Source organism: Rhineura floridana, chromosome 9 (genome assembly GCF_030035675.1).
Source record: "Rhineura floridana isolate rRhiFlo1 chromosome 9, rRhiFlo1.hap2, whole genome shotgun sequence".
NCBI classification, from domain to species: domain Eukaryota; kingdom Metazoa; phylum Chordata; class Lepidosauria; order Squamata; family Rhineuridae; genus Rhineura; species Rhineura floridana.
This window is the reverse complement of record NC_084488.1, coordinates 53,039,789-53,059,358: the sequence shown is the minus strand read 5'-3', so window position 1 is coordinate 53,059,358 and position 19,570 is coordinate 53,039,789. Positions and strand designations below refer to the sequence as shown.

The following is a 19,570-nucleotide window of genomic DNA, read 5'->3' as shown; positions in this document are numbered from 1 at the left end:
AAAGATTGGAGGAACCCCCGAGAGGAGCTGACAGGAAGAGGCTCCACTGAAACCTGAACCAAAAAAGAAAATGATTTGGGCATGGAGGACAATGTTGCATGGCCCAGCGACACAATCTATCTTCATCTACCTAATCTTGAAGGGAATCCCTTCATGCTTTCCTTTTACCCTATCTTCATCTGCTGCAAATTTTTGGGCCCTAGTACATTCTAATTTGATATACTTGCCAAATTAATTTCATCCATCATTTCATCCATGTTTTCCTTACAAGGAACAAAAAACAAAATGGTAGATCACAAAAAGCAATTGGCAGGAAGCCTCAGTTTGTGTGTATGTGGTAAAACAGATTCATGCATGGTCTGTTTATATGACCACGGACCTTGACTTTTTCTACCACTGTTCTGAAAAATATTGTGTGTGAAGCAGACTTCAATCTACACCTTACATATACTAAGTAAACGACATTATGAGCTTAGGCAAGTTATTAACCCTAACTGTGATGTCAACCTGACAGTTGTATTTTAATACTTAACCTTATCTTTATTTACTTTCAAAAGGGATAGAGGATATAAAAGCTATCTTGAACAATAGTGGTTGTACTTTAGCTTACAACCGTAGAGAAAAGAAAATTAAAAGCTTTTCATTCTTTTATTATATCAACTTTTTATGATAAAAGCCCTTTTTATTTGTATAAGGATTATTTCTTACCTTGATCAAAAGGTCTAGATGGACTCCATGTGCGAAAATAATCATCCTGTAGCAAAAAAAAGAAAAATGTATGTTTAGAATGTAGAAACAAGTATAAATACATGCAGAACAAAAACCAGAAATACAGAAAGAATATACAAACCTCAACTTCCTGCAAAGGGCACGCAGTAAAAAAAGAAAGAAAAAGAACACAAACAAGAAAGATATCATCATATGGACACATTAATTGCAGATAATAGAAATAACTTTGCTAATGCAGAACTGAAAGCAACTAACATCCAATCCACAAATCTCATGAAAATGTACTTAAGTTGAGAGACCTCCATCCAGATATAATGTTTTAATCACACCTCTCACGAATGGTGATCAGGTTGCCTCCATCTCCCTACTGACATTTTCAGCAGCAGATGAACCAATAAACTGTCTATGTTTGTTTTATGATGCTTAATTTATCTTTCTCTTCACTGTCTCTTATGTATGAGCATTACTTTTTATTGATTTTGTAATTTCCCTGAAAAACAAAATTAAAAAAATTGGGGGAGGTATGAGAAAGAAATGCCTAAAAATCCATATGCGAGTAGTTTCTAAATGTTACAGTTGGGGGACATCTCTACATGTGAAAGATACTTTTAGTAGCTTCCTCACAATGAGGGTAATGTGTATATCAAACCTTAGACCATCAGCCTTAGACCTGTCCTATATAACTTGCCTACACTCTTTCTTTCTAAGCTTTTGAGTTTCAAATTCCCTTTGACTGGGGAAGAAAGCAAAATGAGTATGACGGTTGTAAGCTATTTATTGTTTGGAACTACAGTTATACGTTACTATTTGTAGTAAACTCAGTTATCATATGGTACTATTGCGGATTAGGCATTTGTGAACAGATTGGTCCCTGATTCTGCCTCATTGAGATTAGGAACTGCAAAAGAACTGTATAGTGCCACCCTTTAGAACACTGCTGGGGGTATTTGGAGTGAGTTTGTAGTTTGAACTGGAAGACAGTGATGCACAAGATAGTTGAAGGTGAAGCACTTTGGGTTTCAGGGTGGTTCTCCAACAGAATTGATGGAGGAATAACAACTTTGCTGCTTGCTTACAGGAATGTATTTGCTTCAACTAATCTCTGCTTACATCTTGGTAAATAAAAGAAACTATTACAAAGACACCATAAGATGGTAAGTGCTCACTCATTCAAACAAAAGTCCTGTTCAGGTTATTGACTGAACATGCAAGGGCTAAAATCATGGATGGGGCAGAGCCACACATACAAGCCCAATCCTCAGTGCCCCAAGGTGCACCAGCTTCACTTCAGACCTTCAGACTAGAGTTTTTACGGGCATCATTTTGAACATATAACAAGGCTCCCAATCACAAGTGAGTTTCTAAGTGTGTTCAACATGCAGAACTCTCATGAGCTAACTTTAAGCATTGCTCAGAATCTCTGCTGAGTTAACCATCTGCTGATGTGGGGTCAAATGCATCCCGGATGCATGGGGGGGCAGGGGGACACACAATGTGTGTTGTTATTCTACAAGTCCATGTTCCAGGTAGTACTCAAATGTGAGGATGTATGAATTACCATGTATTTATGGTTTTTAGAGTCAATGCTATACTTCCCCGACTAAGAAAACCTAAGAACCATGCACATAAGGTGCTAGGGGTCAAAGTGACTCCACAACATGTTTACACTTATTAGTTACTCATCACGTCTACAGGTGCTTATGCTAGAACCTGTTCTGCCTATTATGTGTGAGAGAGGAATACAGAGAGCAAAAAAAGCTATTTTGTCTAATTTTCATAAGGCAATTTACTCACTTGCCTCACTATCACAGTATCAGGAGGCAACAGCATCCCACAGGTATACAAAACCTCTTTTCAAACCTGAATTGTTTAAACATTTTTTTTCTTGTTAGAATCTTGTGACACAGCAAAACCAGGTTTTATTTTTTTCAGTCTAACCTGTAACATTATGCAAACTTACCAATCTGGCTTTTGGGTTCACCAAGACACCAGATACATCGCAAATGTTTGCAAGCAATCAGCATTCACACTTCAACAGGTAACCAGTTTTATGGCAATTCTCAATTTAAACCTTTAGATGACCGTTATTCTCTGTTCATGGAAAGATGTTAGCAAAATATGTTGTAGAATAACGTTCCTGCATTTCTCAAGGGGCAGGTTTGCCGCCACCCTATTCCTGGGAAGACTCGGGAATGTTCGAGAGAAAAAATTGCAATTGGTCAGGTGGTGCACCTTGACCAATTGGGAAAGGGATTGAGCAGCTATATATAGCCTGCTCCTCCCCAAAAATGCAACGTTTTTGCCTTGCGGCACCCACCCACCCCTCCCTTGTCAGTATGGGCTCTGCTAGTCGCCTGAGGGGACTGAGTAGGAATTTTTTTTTGGAGATTCTGATTTCAGAATGTCTTCGGTTTTGCGTACTCCATACTGCTTGGGTTTAATTCGATTGGCTTGCCTGGGGGGGTCGTGGTGATTCCGGTTTGGCTGGCGTCAAATTCGGGCAGGTGAGGTAATTGGGGTTAAAATGAGGTGGATGAGGCATTTTGGTAAAGGGCACCCCCTGGTGAAACATCAAGGCATAATGTCTGGTGTGGATCTGGGGAGTATCCACGTGGGACCGGCTTGCGCATCATGGTGAACGCCTGTACGGCGGGGCCAGGATGCAGAGGTTGGAACCACATACCTGACTCCAATTGCAAGGAGGGAGAAGTTTTCCCACATGCTTGACTGGGGAGTTGCAGTATGATGTGACTGACATGCCTCCTGGTTTGGAGGGTCTATACCCTCATAGATAGGTGGAGCCTCACCTGCCTGAAGTATTTGATATTCATTAATTGGCTGATTTGAATTTGATTATGTGTTATATTTTAATAAATATAACATTTATCCATATATGTGTCACGAGTCTTCTTTGGTGTGGCGGCAATATTAGTTATAGCACTTCTAGGACACAATGTCAATGGCCTCCTCCAAAAGCCCTCAGATTTGATCATCAGCTTCAACACTGAAATGCCAATGTGAGATAAAAGCTTGCCCCTGCACATAACCTGTGGGGTTTCTTTGCATATTATCCCCTATACTGCTTCATGCAATATGATATTACAATTGCTCAACAGTTGCTGCCATGTCCAATAAGGCATTTCAAAAGCAGGAAGTATGGCATAAAATTTTGGCTGTGTTAACAATTCCAAAATCCTTTGTTTATTATGCATATGTTGGGAAGAAAGACTAAGGAGAAAAAGTGTCCCAGCCACTCAAAACCTAGGCCAGACACTGGCTGAGAAACTGACACATTTACAGGATTCTGGACAGAATAAAACTGATTATTTTTTCATCAGTGTACCACTGACCAGAAGACTAAGAAAAACTGGCCTCCGATTTCATCCCAATGTACCAAACAAACAAATGAACCAGAAACTCCCCCAGACTTCCTTGTCCACAAATCCAGAAGTGTCAACAGCAGCATTTTGGGTTTGCAGGAATTGACACTTATAGTCTATTTCCCAAAGAAAGGAAAGGACTGTGAAATTCCTTTCTTAAATGCGTAACAATTAGTGCTGTGCTGAAAAATTTCTCCCATTTTTTTCTCAACCATTCTCCAGCAATTAATGTGAAAAAAATGTATTCAAAAATCAAAGGGAAGAAAAGTTTCTTGTGAATGAAAGGTTTCTCATGGACGGTGTAGAAGTAGAAAAGAACGAAATGGCCTAAGTGCAGCCATCTTTGATGACTTGTATAACGTGACAAAGGAAAAGAACTTGTTTTTGAGTCAAGGAAACTGCAAATTGTGCTATGTTTCAGGAAGAAAAGTAACACCTGATTAGGCACATATTTAATAGGAAATAACAGCTGACACTTCAACTGTCATAACCTAAATTTATAAATACTTGCCTAAAAGGTTACACTGGCTGAAAATCTGCTCAAGGTCAGGGGACACTCTGTCCGGTTGCTGACTTCCCCTGCAATTGCTCGAATAAAGTGTCTCTGACTTGGCTGCAACCCAAAATAGAGAGTGAAGGCTTGTTTTCTTCCACAGTGTGGCAATATATCTAGCATCTTTGTTGCCTTTCTTTCAAGGTAGCCAAAGGATGTTTGTGAGTGTTCCTTGTTTCATTCTACAAAATCAGCTCTCCAGTGTTCTGCACTCTGCAGCCTTCTTGGGTACCTGTCCTGGCTTACCCCATTGGAATCAGACTCAGAGCCACTGGTGTGCTTTTTCTCTGTTGTGTTTAATGCAAAACATAACACCAAAGCATTTCATAGATCAACTTACAGGTAAAAGAAATCTCTGTGACATTACAGGAGATTATTAGGAATGACTACTCAAGTGAAGACATTGTCGCAGCAACCCAACACACCTCCTGTGACCACTTAAATAGGGTCGGGTCAGGCTCATTACTTGTTCAGGAACTCTCAGATCAGGACTGGGCAAGCAAGGGCACAGGTGAGCACTCCAGTCTGTTCATACCTGTGCAACTGCCAGCACATCCTTGGTGACAGGGAAGGGGACACCTCAGTCAGTCCCTTTCTTTAATCTGGCCATCTGTTCCTCTCTTCCTGTACGCGGATGTGTGGAGACATGATAGGAAGAAATCTGTCAGCCAACCCTGTCTCTTCAACAGCCGGAGGTGGCTCGGGATGGAGCTGTCACTGACCAGACTACTGAAGTCTTCTTTTGTTTCAGCTCCCTTCCTCTGCAGACTACTAGGGCCCTCCCCAGGATCCCAGTCCTCCTCCTTTCCTTGTCCATTTTGCCAGGGGTTTTCTATGTTGCCCGTGACAGTACCCATATTTCCTGACAACTCCATGACATCCTCAGGTAGGCTTTTTTGTATGCATGGGAAGGTAGCGAAGTTGCCTACTATGTTCCTGACAGCTGTTCATTTTTTTTAAAGTGAAGTCTTCCTATTTTTAAAAAAAATCAGTGTAGAAGCTAAATTCAGCAAGTGTACTGATCTTAGGTGCTTAGTAGCCAGTCTTACTGGCATCCCATGCTTCAATTAAAGGTCAGGGTAAGACATCATGAAGTAACTTCTTTTCAGATCAGGAACCACAGGTAAATTCAACCCTGGACCCACAAAGCCTATAAAGAAATTCTGAAGTGCCCTGAGAAACAATAAGAAAACTGAAGTCTCTTCACAAGCGAAGAAAACGTTTGAGAAACTGAGGACATGTTTCAGTACTGCACACACAGCAATCCTGTACTCTCAGACCAAACTTCCAAGTCTCTCAGCTCATGCTTTATTAAAATAAAATGAAAGGTGCTGTGGACACCTGTGTCCAGATAGCCTCTACATACATTTCTAAATGCATGATCAAACAGTGGCCAATGTTTGTTTTTTAAAAATAGTGGCCTTTGCCTATCCATGATGGTATGAATATCATCAAACACTTATCTTTGTAGTAGACCCAAGTCCAGAGTTGATCAAACCCTGGTTGAGTCTAAAAACATAGCAGCTTGCTTGAGACATCAAGAGGCAATCCTAGAACTGGTATACCCTACCGCTGCTAGCACCAAGGAATGGGAAGGTATAAAAAAAATCCCACAGCAACAATATGCTTCATATAAACATTTTGTGTCTTACTCGTGGTAGTCGTGAAATATGGAAATTATGCATCAGGCTATTCATATATTGTTGCAAAGTCAGCAAAAAATTTTGTTTTTACTGATAAATAAAACAGGGTGGTATTCAATGCTAGTCCTACTCAGAGTACACCCATTAAAGTTAATGGACACGACTAACTTAGGTTCATTAATTTATGTGGGTCTACTTTGGATAGGAATTAGCTGAATACAACCCATAATTATTGCACTGTACTACTTATGCAACTGTTGTATGTATATTAATGACATTATTATTTCACATTTAAAAACTGTAGGATCATTTACAGCATACATACCTTCTATGTATCATCAAGGACTTCCTTGCGAAGGAACAAAGGTAATACCATCAAATTGAACAAGAATATCAAACATCCGAAGTTCCAACATTATAGAAAAATGAATTTTAATAAATTGTTTAAGGCGCTAGGAGCTTCTTCTTCTTCAAAGAAGATTGAGAGAACACACCCTGTGCCACAGTCCATCCATGGAGAGGACGTTGCAGCTGCTTCCCTTAGAGAGGATGACAATGCCCCTTTTTTGCCTTCCTCACCTTTGCCAATTGCTACTCCATCGCAACAACAAATTTCTGATCTGCGAACTCTTTGGCCTTCTACCCCTAGCGATGTTGTACCGGAGCAGATACGAACTACTGCTTTAGCATGGCAATTAACTCTTAAACCTCAGAAGCTGGTGTTACTGAATTACCCCAAGCCTTGGGGGCATATTGTTCAAAAAGACCGTAAAATTCATCTTTTGAGAACTCTTGAACGTGTTTTGCCTGGTTTCTTTTTTCTTAAAGACATAGTTCATATAGAATATCTTTACTATAATTTAACCACAGCTCGTGCTGTAGTATCTTTTAATTCTCGTGAAAAAGCTGGACTGCTACTTCAAAATAAATGGTTCCTGCAATCGCTTGATATAGAAGTAACGAGATTTTTTGAAAATACAGCTCCTGTACAGCCCCTTATTAGCAGCTTCTGTAAGACCATTCAGCGACCATTAACAACACCAGAGCCAACTTTTGTTCAGGACTTAATTGAGTTGGATTCTACACACAATCTTCCTTATCCTCTGCCCCCTCAATTTCAGTCGTCGATTCCCTGGAATGATAAATATGGAGGGGATTTCTGCGCTTTGAACTTGGCTTCACCTGTAACCAGTGATCATATTAACATTCTGCCCACAGCAAACACCAACCCTAACCTCTCTAATATCGTCCAGGTCTCCGACGGGAAGGATTATTCAGCGCTAATTCCTCCTATGACACCATTATCCAGCTTACCATCTTACTGGTTTGATATGGGGCACGTGGATAATAATGAAGTAGACTCTCTTCAAACGACCCATACCTATAAGGGTCCTTCTTCAAACTTTAAACAAACATATCCATCAAATATATGTTGTCCCGACCCCAGTCTAGAGTACAATGCATCTTTGCCGGATGAATTCTCGATGATTTTTAATAACTCCTTTTTGCCGGACTCAGTATTTCCACAATCTGTCTCAATGACACAACTGGCAAAACCTTGACTTAAAGTAATCCCTGAGTACCATGGAGGACGATCATCCATAGGGATGAATGAGGAAATAGTGCGGGGATCCAGGGGATGGCCATCAATGTTCTGAAGGGTCGGGAGAGACACGGCCCAGGGAGACAACTACTTAATCGAACCAAGAGGGAACCCAACAGAACATTGGTAACCCTCAAGCTGTCCTCCCATTCAGATAACCTGGATAGCCTTGGTGACAATCCCCCCGGGTTAAAAATGCTGCTTGTAAACGCCAGGTCAGTGAATGGTAAAACTAGTGCCATCCAGGAATTGATTCTGGATGAACACGCTGACCTGGCGTGTATTACAGAGACCTGGTTGGATGAGGCTGGGGGGGTTAATCTCTCCCAGCTCTGTCCTCCTGGGTTCTCTGTATATTAGCAGGCTAGACCCGGGGGTCAGGGAGGCAGAGTTGCAGTGGTCTTTCGAGATACCATTCACCTGGCCAGGTATCCTCTCCCACAGTCCTCAGGATTCGAATGCGTTTATTTGAAGTTGGGTGCCCGGGACAGAATACGGATTCTGTTGGTGTACCGCCCACCCCGCTGCCCAACTGTCTCCCTTCCTGAACTAATCGGGATAATCTCGGAGTTGGTATTGGAGTCCCCTAGGCTTGTAGTATTGGGCGACTTCAATATCCATGCCGATGTTGCCCTTTCTGGAGTGGCTCAGGATTTCATGGCCTCCATGGCAACCATGAGTCTGTCCCAAGTAATATCAGGCACCACTCATGCCGCTGGTCATACCTTGGACCTTGTCTTCTGTGTTGGACGGGATATTTGTGATCTGGGGGTGGAGGAACTCTCATTAGTTCCGTTGTCATGGACAGACCACTACCTGGTCAGGTTTAGACTTACTGGGACTCAGAACCTCTGCAGGGGTGGGGGACCGATTAAAATGGTCCGCCCCAGGAGACTGATGGATCCAAATGGTTCCCTGACGGCTCTTGGGGACTTTCCTGTCACCTCGGCAGGTGATTCTGTCGAAGCCTTGGTCGACCACTGGAATGAGGAAATGACCAGGGCGGTAGACACAATCGCCCCTAAGCGTCTCCTTCCGCGGATCAGAGCTAAATCTGCCCCTTGGTTTACTGGAGAGCTGACGGCGATGAAACGCGAAAAAAGGAGACTAGAGCGACGTTGGCGGAAAACTCTGAGCGAATCTGACCAAAAACGGGCTAGAAGCTATTTAAAGACCTATTCCGCAGCAATGCGGGCTCAAAAGAAATCTTTCTTCTCTGCCACCATTGCATCTGCTAACTCTCATCCTGCGGAACTGTTCCAAGTGGTCAAGAGTCTTTTAAGTTCTGACCCACATGAATATGATGCTGACCACTCAACAGCCCGCTGTCACGAATTTGCTCGATATTTTGCAGATAAAGTCGCTCAGATTCGCTCTGACTTAGACGCCAAAATTAATACAGTCTCTGTGGATGTAACTTCGGCCTCTACTTGTATAATTAGAATGGATTCCTTTCAACTTGTTCAACCTGAGGATGTGGACAAAATCCTTGGAGAGGCGCATCCTACCACCTGTATGTTAGATCCTTGCCCATCCTGGCTTATAAAAACTGCCAGAAAGGGACTGGTCGAGTGGGTCAAGGAAGTGATCAACGCCTCTCTACAACAGGGCAGATTACCACCCTGTCTAAAGGAAGCTGTAATAAGACCTTTGCTGAAAAAATCCTCCCTTGACCCCTCTTTATTAGGTAACTATCGTCCAGTCTCCAATATTCCTTTTTTGGGCAAGATAATAGAACGAGTGGTAACCGCCCAGCTCCAGAGATTTTTGGATGAGACGGATTATCTAGATCCATTTCAATCTGGTTTCAGGCCCGGCTATGGGACTGAGACGGCTTTGGTCGCCTTGGTGGATGACCTACGCAGGGAACTGGACAGGGGGAGTGTGTCCCTGTTGGTTCTACTGGACCTCTCAGCCGCTTTCGATACCATCGACCATGGTATCCTCCTGGGTCGCCTCGCTGGGATGGGACTTGGAGGCATGGTGCTACGGTGGCTCCGATCCTTCCTAGAGGTGCGAACCCAGAAGGTGGTTATGGGGGATACCTGCTCAACCCCTTGGCCATTGACATATGGGGTCCCCCAGGGTTCAGTCCTGTCCCCCATACTATTTAATATCTACATGAAACCGCTGGGAGAGGTTATCCGAAGTTTTGGGGTTCAGTGTCACCAATATGCGGATGACACCCAACTCTATTCCTCCTTTCCACCTAATGAAACCAAGGAAGCCGTCCAGGTCCTAAACCGCTGCCTGGTATCAGTGATGGACTGGATGGGGACGAACAAGTTGAAACTAAATCCTGACAAGACAGAGGTGCTCCTTGTCAGTCGGAGGGCGGATCAGGGAATAGGGATTCAACTTGTGCTGGACGGGGTTACACTCCCCCTGAAATCTCAAGTTCGCAGCTTGGGAGTACTCCTGGACTCGACTTTGAGCTTGGAGGCGCAGGTCTCTGCTGTGGCCGGGAGTGCCTTTGCTCAATTAAGATTAGTGCGCCAGCTGCGCCCGTTCCTTGACCTGTCAGACTTGACTACGGTAACACATGCCTTAGTTACATCCCGATTAGACTACTGTAACACGCTCTACGTAGGGCTGCCCTTGAAGACTGCTCGGAAACTTAAATTGGTACAAAGAGCGGCAGCCAGACTGTTAACTGGAGCTGGATTCAAAGAACATACTACTCCTTTGCTATACCAGCTCCACTGGCTCCCAATCTGTTTCCAGGCACAATTCAAAGTGCTGGTTTTGACCTATAAAGCCTTATACGGCTTAGGTCCAGGCTATCTGTTAGACCGTGTCTGCCTCTATGAACCTGTCCGGATTTTAAGATCATCTGGTGAGGCCCTCCTTACTATTCCATCTTTCTCACAAGTTCTTCTTGCTGAGACACAGAATAGGGCCTTTCCGATGGCTGCCCCTAGATTGTGGAATTCCCTCCCTAGCGAGGTTCAGTTGGCTTCCTCGCTATCATCCTTTCACGCCCAAGTGAAGACTGTTTTATTTAGGCGGGCTTTTAACTGAAAATGTTATAGTTTTAATCTATTTTGATTTAATCTATTTTTAATTGTTTTTAACATGTATATTGGTTGTTCTGATTGTTTATTGTTTTAATTGTGAGCCGCCCTGAGTTCCTCGGAAGAAGGGCGGGGTATAAGTATTTTAAATAAATAAATATGTAGTTTTTTATACTTTATCAACCCTGATGACCTATGTGCAACTTTATTGTTTTACAAGGAAAGGGAATGTCTCAATAAACCATCAACCAAGAGTTATACTGAAACCACAACAGCCCTGACATTTAAAAGTTTATCTATAACTGTTATCCATTCTAAACTATGGTGAGACTACCTACATCTCTCTCAGTAAGAAGCAACATTTATTGCTCACATACATTTGGGATTTAAACACTGTTGGGGAAAAGATACTTTCTACCAATAACCAAAATATTGCTTGAAGTTATAAACCAAGAACACGCCTCGTATTCCAAGCAAGGAGACATAAATGCTTAGAAATTAGTGCTTCATTCAGGTGGTCTACAGCATGTCTGGATTCGTAACTGAAGACAGGAGATGGCACATTATTGGCATTAAAAATTCATATTGATTTTTAATTGTATTTTATAGCTTCTTTTATTTCTTATACAGCATCTAGCACAGCACATTACAATTGCTACAAAGGGCATAAAAATCATTAAGTGGTCCAAGAAAACCCTCAGCTGTGGGGAAAAAAATTGGAAACCACTGTTCTAGAAGAAATGTCTGATATTCCCAGTCATTTTAATAGTGATGATGGATTTATAAATTTTTCTGTTATGACAAAACAGGTCTGAAGCCAAAGCTAAGATGCGCCAATTTTCATTTTTATAAGCATGTGTGCTGACTGTTTAGAATTAACAGCTTTAATTTGTGTGAAGTGAGAACTGATAACATACAATATGAAATAGACGGCACTGATGTTCATGTTTTTCATGGTTTTCTTTTGAATGAAATCTTTACTCTAAAAAGTTATTAATAAAATAAACAAAATTATGTAATATGCTAGCAGCTGGCTACAAAGAAAAGTTTGTGGTGATGTCCTGTCGCCACATTTTATTTATGAAAAACTGTTTGGAAGCCCAGTATCAATATTGACTTAAATAAGCCACAGATGTATCTAAACTCACTTCACAAAGCAAAAAAAAAAAGTACAATGTTAAGATGATACCAAGAAAATTGAAGACTACATAAAATATAGCACAAGTCCTGCTTCTCAAATTAATCTGCTTATTCCCAGTGTTGCTAACATGCTCAAATAAATGTTTCCCCTATGAGACACAAATAGGCAACATATCCTGTGCGGCAAGAAAGTAAACCTAAAATGGCCCCTATACTACATCCTAAACATGTCCACTTGGAGACTTTGCTGGTTGTGGCTGATGGGAGTTATAGTCCAAAGCATCTGCAGGGCACCAGGTGGGCAAAGACTGGTGTACAGGATTGCAGTCTTCACTAGCATCTTATTGCAGTTTTAAATCTAAAGTGTTAGATCTTGTTATATCAGAAGGAAAGAAGCCAAACAGCTTTTATATAGGCATCTATAAAAAATACATTGAGGGGGGTGTTTTTTATTTTATGTATGCTATAAATGTGTGTGTGTGTATGTGTGTGTGTATATATATATAAAGCTGGGGGTTAAGATAAATTCTATGTCATTCATCTATTAATTTTAATCCCTAGCTTTTTAGTTTAATAACTATTTGCTAGAGTATTGATCTGAGTTGCAGTTCTATTATGGCAACATGAAACAAAGCTGTGCAGCCACATTGTGGCTCTTTACATGGCTTACAATAACTACATCAGAACTTTTTATCTTGTTTTCAGTTCAAGCCAATGTTGGATTCATCACGTGAGGCACCATCAGAAACTGAAGGTTTCAAAGTTTCAAACCACCACATATTCAAAAAGGCTTTTTTAACACTACCTCCCAACAGCAGCCCCATAACACTTTTCTTGCAAGGTGAGGGGGACCATCGAGCAGCTTCCCATGAAACATGAAGGGGCTGCTGCTAGAAGAAGCAAAATTGCTGGTGTATATAAATATAAATGTTTTACAGGAACACATTGACTTATCTGAATCCTGACAGATACATTTGATAGAACAGGAAATTCAACATGAATTTTATTGAGAGATCCTATGCTAATGGTTGTCTTAGAAACAAACAGGCAGATTTCTTACCTAATACAATCTTAATTTAGAAGTTAGTCTCCATATTTCACATTAAATGAAAATGAGTAGACCATATTTCTTAAAAAAATGTTTTAGCAGATCTGTTGAATAGGAAGAAGAGGTTGTGTTTCATCTATGCTTTCTTGCTTGATGAAATAGGTAAAATAGTTTCTTCATGTGCTTTGGTATTTATTTATTTCATTAAACTTATAGACCGCCCCATAGCCGAAGCTCTCTGGGCGGTTCACAAGACAAGAAACATCAAAAATACAATGAACGTATAGCAATATAAACACATTAAAAGTTTAAAAAAATTAAAAACAATATCAGCGCATACAAACATGTTAAAAAGCCTGGGTGAAGAGAAAAGTTTTAACCTGGCGCCGGAAAGATAGTAATGTTGGCGCCAGGCGTATCTCTTCTGGGAGATCGTTCCACAGTCTGCGACCATCTGAAGTATTAATTACGGATCACAGTTATGTCTAAATTAAGGAATGTGTGGTTTTAATTTCTCTAATAGTAACATTTCATTTTATTTTGGAAGGATATTCTTTATTTTTAACATACAGCGCTCATGCGTTACAGAAATTCTGGTTATTTTTTTGTAGGTTGTTATATACATGTAATATCACTAGCACAAAAGTTTATCATAACAGGCAGAGCACCCCTAATAAGGGGCAAGGGATGAGTGGCATGATAAATTTACCATTGTATTCCAAGCCCTGCTAGATCATGCCAGTCAGGGTGGAGGATGGGGCGGGGTTCCCCCCACCCCCACTATGCCATCCCCAGGCTGGCATAGTTGATGGACTCAAGCATCCAAAGCCGCTAATGCCCCACTCCAAAATGATACTACAGGTGGCAGAACTGATAATAGTAGCTTTTCACTTGCTTGGGCACAGCAGCCCTCGTCATCAGAAGAGACCAGTATGGAGGCCTCTACATACACAAATAAAAGTGCAAAATTGGCTTAAAGAGAAAGGGATTGTAAAATACATGTTTATACTTCTAATGTAATGTACAAACCCAGAATATATCGATTTCATACCCTGGAGAACTACAGATTTCAGCATGTCAAGATTCACAAAGGTCCCACTTTTGCATGTTACATCTGAAACGCGGGGAGAGGTCTGGCCCATAAGGACAAAAGAGGCAGTGGCCCACCAACAGCAGCCAGTGCCTACTAACAGCCATCAGCTCCCCCCTTAACCCCAGAGCTTGAGCTCACTCTCACTAACTCCTTCTCCCAATTTATAACCATTTACACTCTGTCTCTTCCTGCCTAAAGAGAGAAACAGCAGCTTTTCCCAAGCAATTTCCTCTAGAAAAATAGAGAACAGGCAGGGTGACAAGACCCACCAACCCTCCAAATAGCCTTATCTCCTTGAGACAGGAAACATGTAGCCAGTCAGGACACAGCTTTTTGCTATAATTTGCATAAGTGGTTCATTCCAGACTGATCCCCACAACCAATCCGCTGCAAACACTTCCAAAATACAGAGCCTTGCAAAAGTAATCAGACCCCTGACCAATGCTCTCATACTACTGAACACGTTTCAGTTTTTTGTTTCTTACAAACATCTCCCAACATAAAACTAATGTCACCTTACAATAATTGATTTTGAGTTCCAGTGTTTCAAATTAAAATATCATACAGAACAAAATTGCAATGTACCATTTGTAATTCAGTAACAAGAGAACATTGGTCAGGGGTATGATTACTTTTGCAAGGCACTGTATTTTCCCAATATTATTCTGGTTGAAAGCATGCTGGATGAATTCTGATTGGTCCAAGGACATCAATCAAACAATCACACTGATAATGTTGCAATTCTTTTCTGAGAGAGAAAGAAGTGGTTAGGCAACACACATTATGTACACTGGACAGGAAGCAGCAAAGGAGCAGGTAGTTTGTGATGCACTAGTTTAAGGCAGGCGACCACAACAAGATTGTTGCTTTCTGTTCTGCACTGGGTGGGAAAGACTTCTTTTGTTGCAGCATAGCACAAAAAAAGTTTCCTCCATCCCTTAAGCTTTATTTCTGACCCCTCCCAGTCCCTGGCCTTGCTCCCCCCACCCCCACGCTAGCCTCAGTATTGCTCCCCCCCAGTCCCTGGCTTTGCTCTCTTCCTCTCCCCCCCCCCACACACCATACATTTGACTTAGAAAAATATAATAGAAAAGTGTACAGTACAACGCTACCTCACTGGTCCTGCTTTTACTACCACTGATGAAAATAATCCAGATAGACATTTCTCTTTTAACACACTTCACATTAATTCTTACCTACTATTGCAAATATTAGCACATCGCAACATATTTCACAGGGATTAATTCTGCTGTTCTAGAATGTAAAATGCCATATGCTTCCACCACACATCACAGCACATCCTTAAATTGACTGGGCAAAGGTCACATTCTTACTTGTCACATGCCAAAATCAGTACATTCCATTTCACTTCCCCAAACATTGAATTTCTGGTGCTAAAGGTCACTAAGCAGTGTTAGTTTTTCAAAGTTCAGAAGAGTAAATCATGGGGGGGCATCCAAGAGAATGAGGAAAAATAGAAACTGCTGGGAGGAAGGGCGAGATATAAATCAAATAATAAATAAATAAATAATAAAAATAATATCAAAATAATCCACCATTTGTAATTCATACACTCTTCATTGTTACAGTAGGGCCCCGTTTTACAGCGCTTCGCTTTACAGCGTTCCACTAATGCAGCGGTTGTCAATTGCAGAAAGGCCCCTCTCTTACAGCGCTTGTTCCGCTTTTACGGCATTTTTTTGCCGTCGGGTGCCATTCTGGTCAATGGGTTCTGCTTTACAGCGGTTTTTGCTTTACAGCAGGGGTCTGGAACGTAACCCGCTGTATGAGTGGGGCCCTACTGTATATGCCTTCAAGTTGATTACGACTTATGGCAACCCTGTGAAACTTTTGGATATATTCATAGGGCTTTCATGATAAGAGGTATTCAGAGGTGATTTACCACTGCCTTCCTCTAAGCCTACAGCACCTGGCATTCCCAGGCGGTTTCCCATCCAAGTACTAACCAGGCCTGACCCTGCTCAGCTTCCAAGATCAGCGCTCTTCATATTGTTAATCAACTTATTGTTTCCAACAGTATTTTTGTTTATTTGTTTACAAAACCTTTAGACCCCTTTTTATTGCACAGTGATTGCAGGATAGTTTCCTACATGATACACAAAAATAAAATTGTACATAATGATATTTCTGTAATTTTTAAAAAAGAAAATCTGTACGATTTTAGTGTAAACACACACTAAAAAGTATGTGTAGATACCAAAAACAATTTGCACATTGGATTAACAAAAAAAGAGAGCGCTGTATTAGTTCAACTGAATTTTAACACTCACAGAGCTATCTCTAGAATCTTGATGGAAGAAACAAAGCAACACACCTAAAAGCAAAGCTTAGGAGAAATTAAATTCTACTTGACTGAGGATATTTGTGTGTGGCATGTCACTGCAGTTTTTTCTATGGCCCATCTGGCATCCTCCTTTTATGTACCAGAAGCCTAGCAGAATATCCATGGTCCATAAGACCCACTATTAGGGACTCACTGTCCTAGTTTGCTAGCCTTTTGATTTGCCACAAAGAGGGTTTTTTAAAAAAAAATATGTTGTCAATACAACACATACAAACTAAACATCAGTGGATTTGGGTTCTTTCTAACTATGCATTCAAATATTCTTGCGATCTTTACAAAGTGTTCATTAGTCAATGAGCAACCTTGGACATGTAATAAAAATTCAGAATATACTGTATACAGAAACATTCCATCACTGATTTATAGATGAGAAAATATTTTAAATATAAAATGGTCATATTTTTGACCCATATTCCTTTCCAAAGAGGATTTGTAAAGCTGCAGCTGCAGAACAAACACTTAATCTACGTATTCAGACTCCTTTTAAAAATGCATATGCTCCATTTCTGAGAAAATAAATATTTCATATCTAATGTTTGAAGGAACGTCAGCCTATCAGTAAGAAGAATATGTTTGGGAGAGCATGTCACTGGAGGATCAGTAATCCCCAAGATAATATAGTACTCCACAGGAGATAATTCTCTATGTCTTTCTACTTTCTGCCTGACAGCCACAGCAACTCATCATCATAATTTGTTAGCAGCATTCATCCCCTAGGAACACTAACCAACAGTCAATACAAGATGCAAATATGGACAGAAAGAAAAAAATATTGTATGGGGAAGATAGGACCCCAAATAAATTTCAGGAAGGACTAAAAGTTTATTAAAGCAACAAGCTGACAATTTTGTTCCACAGATGTATAAAGTAATTCATTTGATAAATATCAATAAGTATTCTTGTTTCCTCACTGGCATATTAGTAATAACCTCAGAGAATGCTTTAGAGTTTCCCTGGGCTAGGGTTGCCATTTGCCTGGTTAGCTGGGTTTTACCTGGATTCTATCCAAGCCACCTGGTGCCCGCTTAGTCCATTCGGTGGCCAGGATTCTCAGCTTTCATTGTTTTAAAAAGGTATCCCTAGCCCTTGTGGATCCAGAGATAGAAGACATAATGTGGAGGCAGTTTTCTGCCCATTTTGCCCATACTTCTAATGCAAAGTATTTAGAGTTTTCACCATAGATATGGCCAGGGCTTTAGAGTGACGCCAGTCTCTATCCACAAAGCCCATAAACCTACATAACTTCCTTGCTTTTTCGAGTAATTTTTTGTTGATACTGCAGCCACCCTTTGCTTGGTCATGTTGCTATGGTGAGTCCAGGGGATGGTGTTTCTCACAGGTGAGCCAAGTCTGCCTCGGGCCTTTGAGTGGGGGGGGGGAGAGACTGGCAGCTCCTGAGTCCCAGGCAATGTTCAAATCAAAGGGATCAATGTAAGAGCATACTTTAGTCATAGAGGAGGTCATTCTAATCTCTTGTCTAGTCTACAAAATCAAGTCAAAAATCCTTTCACAATTTCTGCAAAATATTTTTAACCTTTTATCTTGGGTAACTCTAATATCACACCAATGTTCTACATAAACGTTGATTTGTAGTTTATAGTAACATTCTCCTGTGTAGTACACTGCTACAAACTGCATTGATTACATATTATAGCCATTCTGCCCCTGTGTTATCCTATAGGCTTTTTTAAACTGAGCTAAAACGACGAGGAGTAAACATTAAATGTAGAGAGACAAAATATATGTATTTAGAGAAACATAATAAATATGTTGATTACTGTAGAATATGTGATCAGATTGTCTCTTTAGACGTACTTTTAAATGTACTTTAGATGTGCTTTTTGAGGCTAGTAAACTTGTATCAATCCAATACATGACTACTCAAGTAAGCGCCATTGGGTTCAATGAAATTTACTCCCAGGTAAGTGTGTATTGGATTGCAGCCTTAATTATTTTTGATGTTTGTTAGATTTTCTATGTATATTTTTTTTAAAAAGAGATACGTGGTGTAATTCAAATAGGTTTTGTTCATTTTCTTTCACTACCTCATACTGAGGATATAACCAGAATTTCCTATAGCCCTGCAATATATTGTTATTGTTCCCAGTTAAGGCTATTCTTTAAAAGAAATGGGGGTGCCACAGCATCTGATTGTCTTGATGCGCAACCTATACTCTGGACAAGAGGCTACTACAAGGACAGAATATGGAGAAACTGATTGGTTCCCCATCGGAAAGGGTATGAGACAGGGGTGTATTTTATCACCTTATTTATTTAATCTATACACAGAACATACGGAAAGCGGGACTGGACCAAGATGAAGGAGGTGTGAAATTTGGAGGGAGAAATATCAATACTTTAAGATATGCAGATGATATCATACTAGTAGCAGAAACCAGTAATGATTTAAAACGAATGCTGATGAAAGTTAAAGAGGAAAGCACAAAAGCAGGGCTACAGCTGAACGTCAAAAAGTCTGAAGTAATGACAACAGAAGTTTTATGCAACTTTAAAGTTGATAATGAGGACATTGAACTTGTCAAGGATTATCAATACCTTGACACAGTCATTAACCAAAATGGAGACAATAGTCAAGAAATCAAAAGAAGGCTAGGACTAGGGAGGGCAGCTATGAGAGAACTAGAAAAGGTCCTCAAATGCAAAGATGTATCACTGAACACTAAAGTCAGGATCATTCCGACCATGGTATTCCCGATCTCTATGTATGGATGTGAAAGTCGGATGGTGAAAAAGGTAGATAAGAGAAAAATCAACTCATTTGAAATGTGGTGTTGGAGGAGAGCTTTGTGCATACCATGGACTGCGAAAAAGACAAATAGTTGGGTGTTAGAACAAATTAAACCAGAACTATCATTAGAAGCTAAAATGATGAAACTGATGTTATCATACTTTGGACACATCATGAGAAGACATGATTCACTAGAAAAAGACAATAATGCTGGGAAAAACAGAAGTAGAAAAAGAGGAAGGCCAAGTAGGAG

General features: G+C 40.7%; 1 protein-coding gene across 2 annotated transcripts in view; it reads right to left on the bottom strand.

The window, feature by feature from the left end:
* SPOCK3 (SPARC (osteonectin), cwcv and kazal like domains proteoglycan 3) overlaps positions 1 to 19,570 on the bottom strand; it is a 253,643-nt gene that overhangs the window by 177,684 nt on the left and 56,389 nt on the right. The window contains exon 3 of one of the 2 annotated variants that reach the window (XM_061584209.1): positions 709 to 754. In XM_061584209.1, coding sequence (XP_061440193.1) covers positions 709 to 754 — 46 coding nt within the window. Of the gene's footprint in view, positions 1 to 708; positions 755 to 19,570 lie in introns of those variants that run through there. The other variant, XM_061584211.1, reaches the window with a different exon arrangement.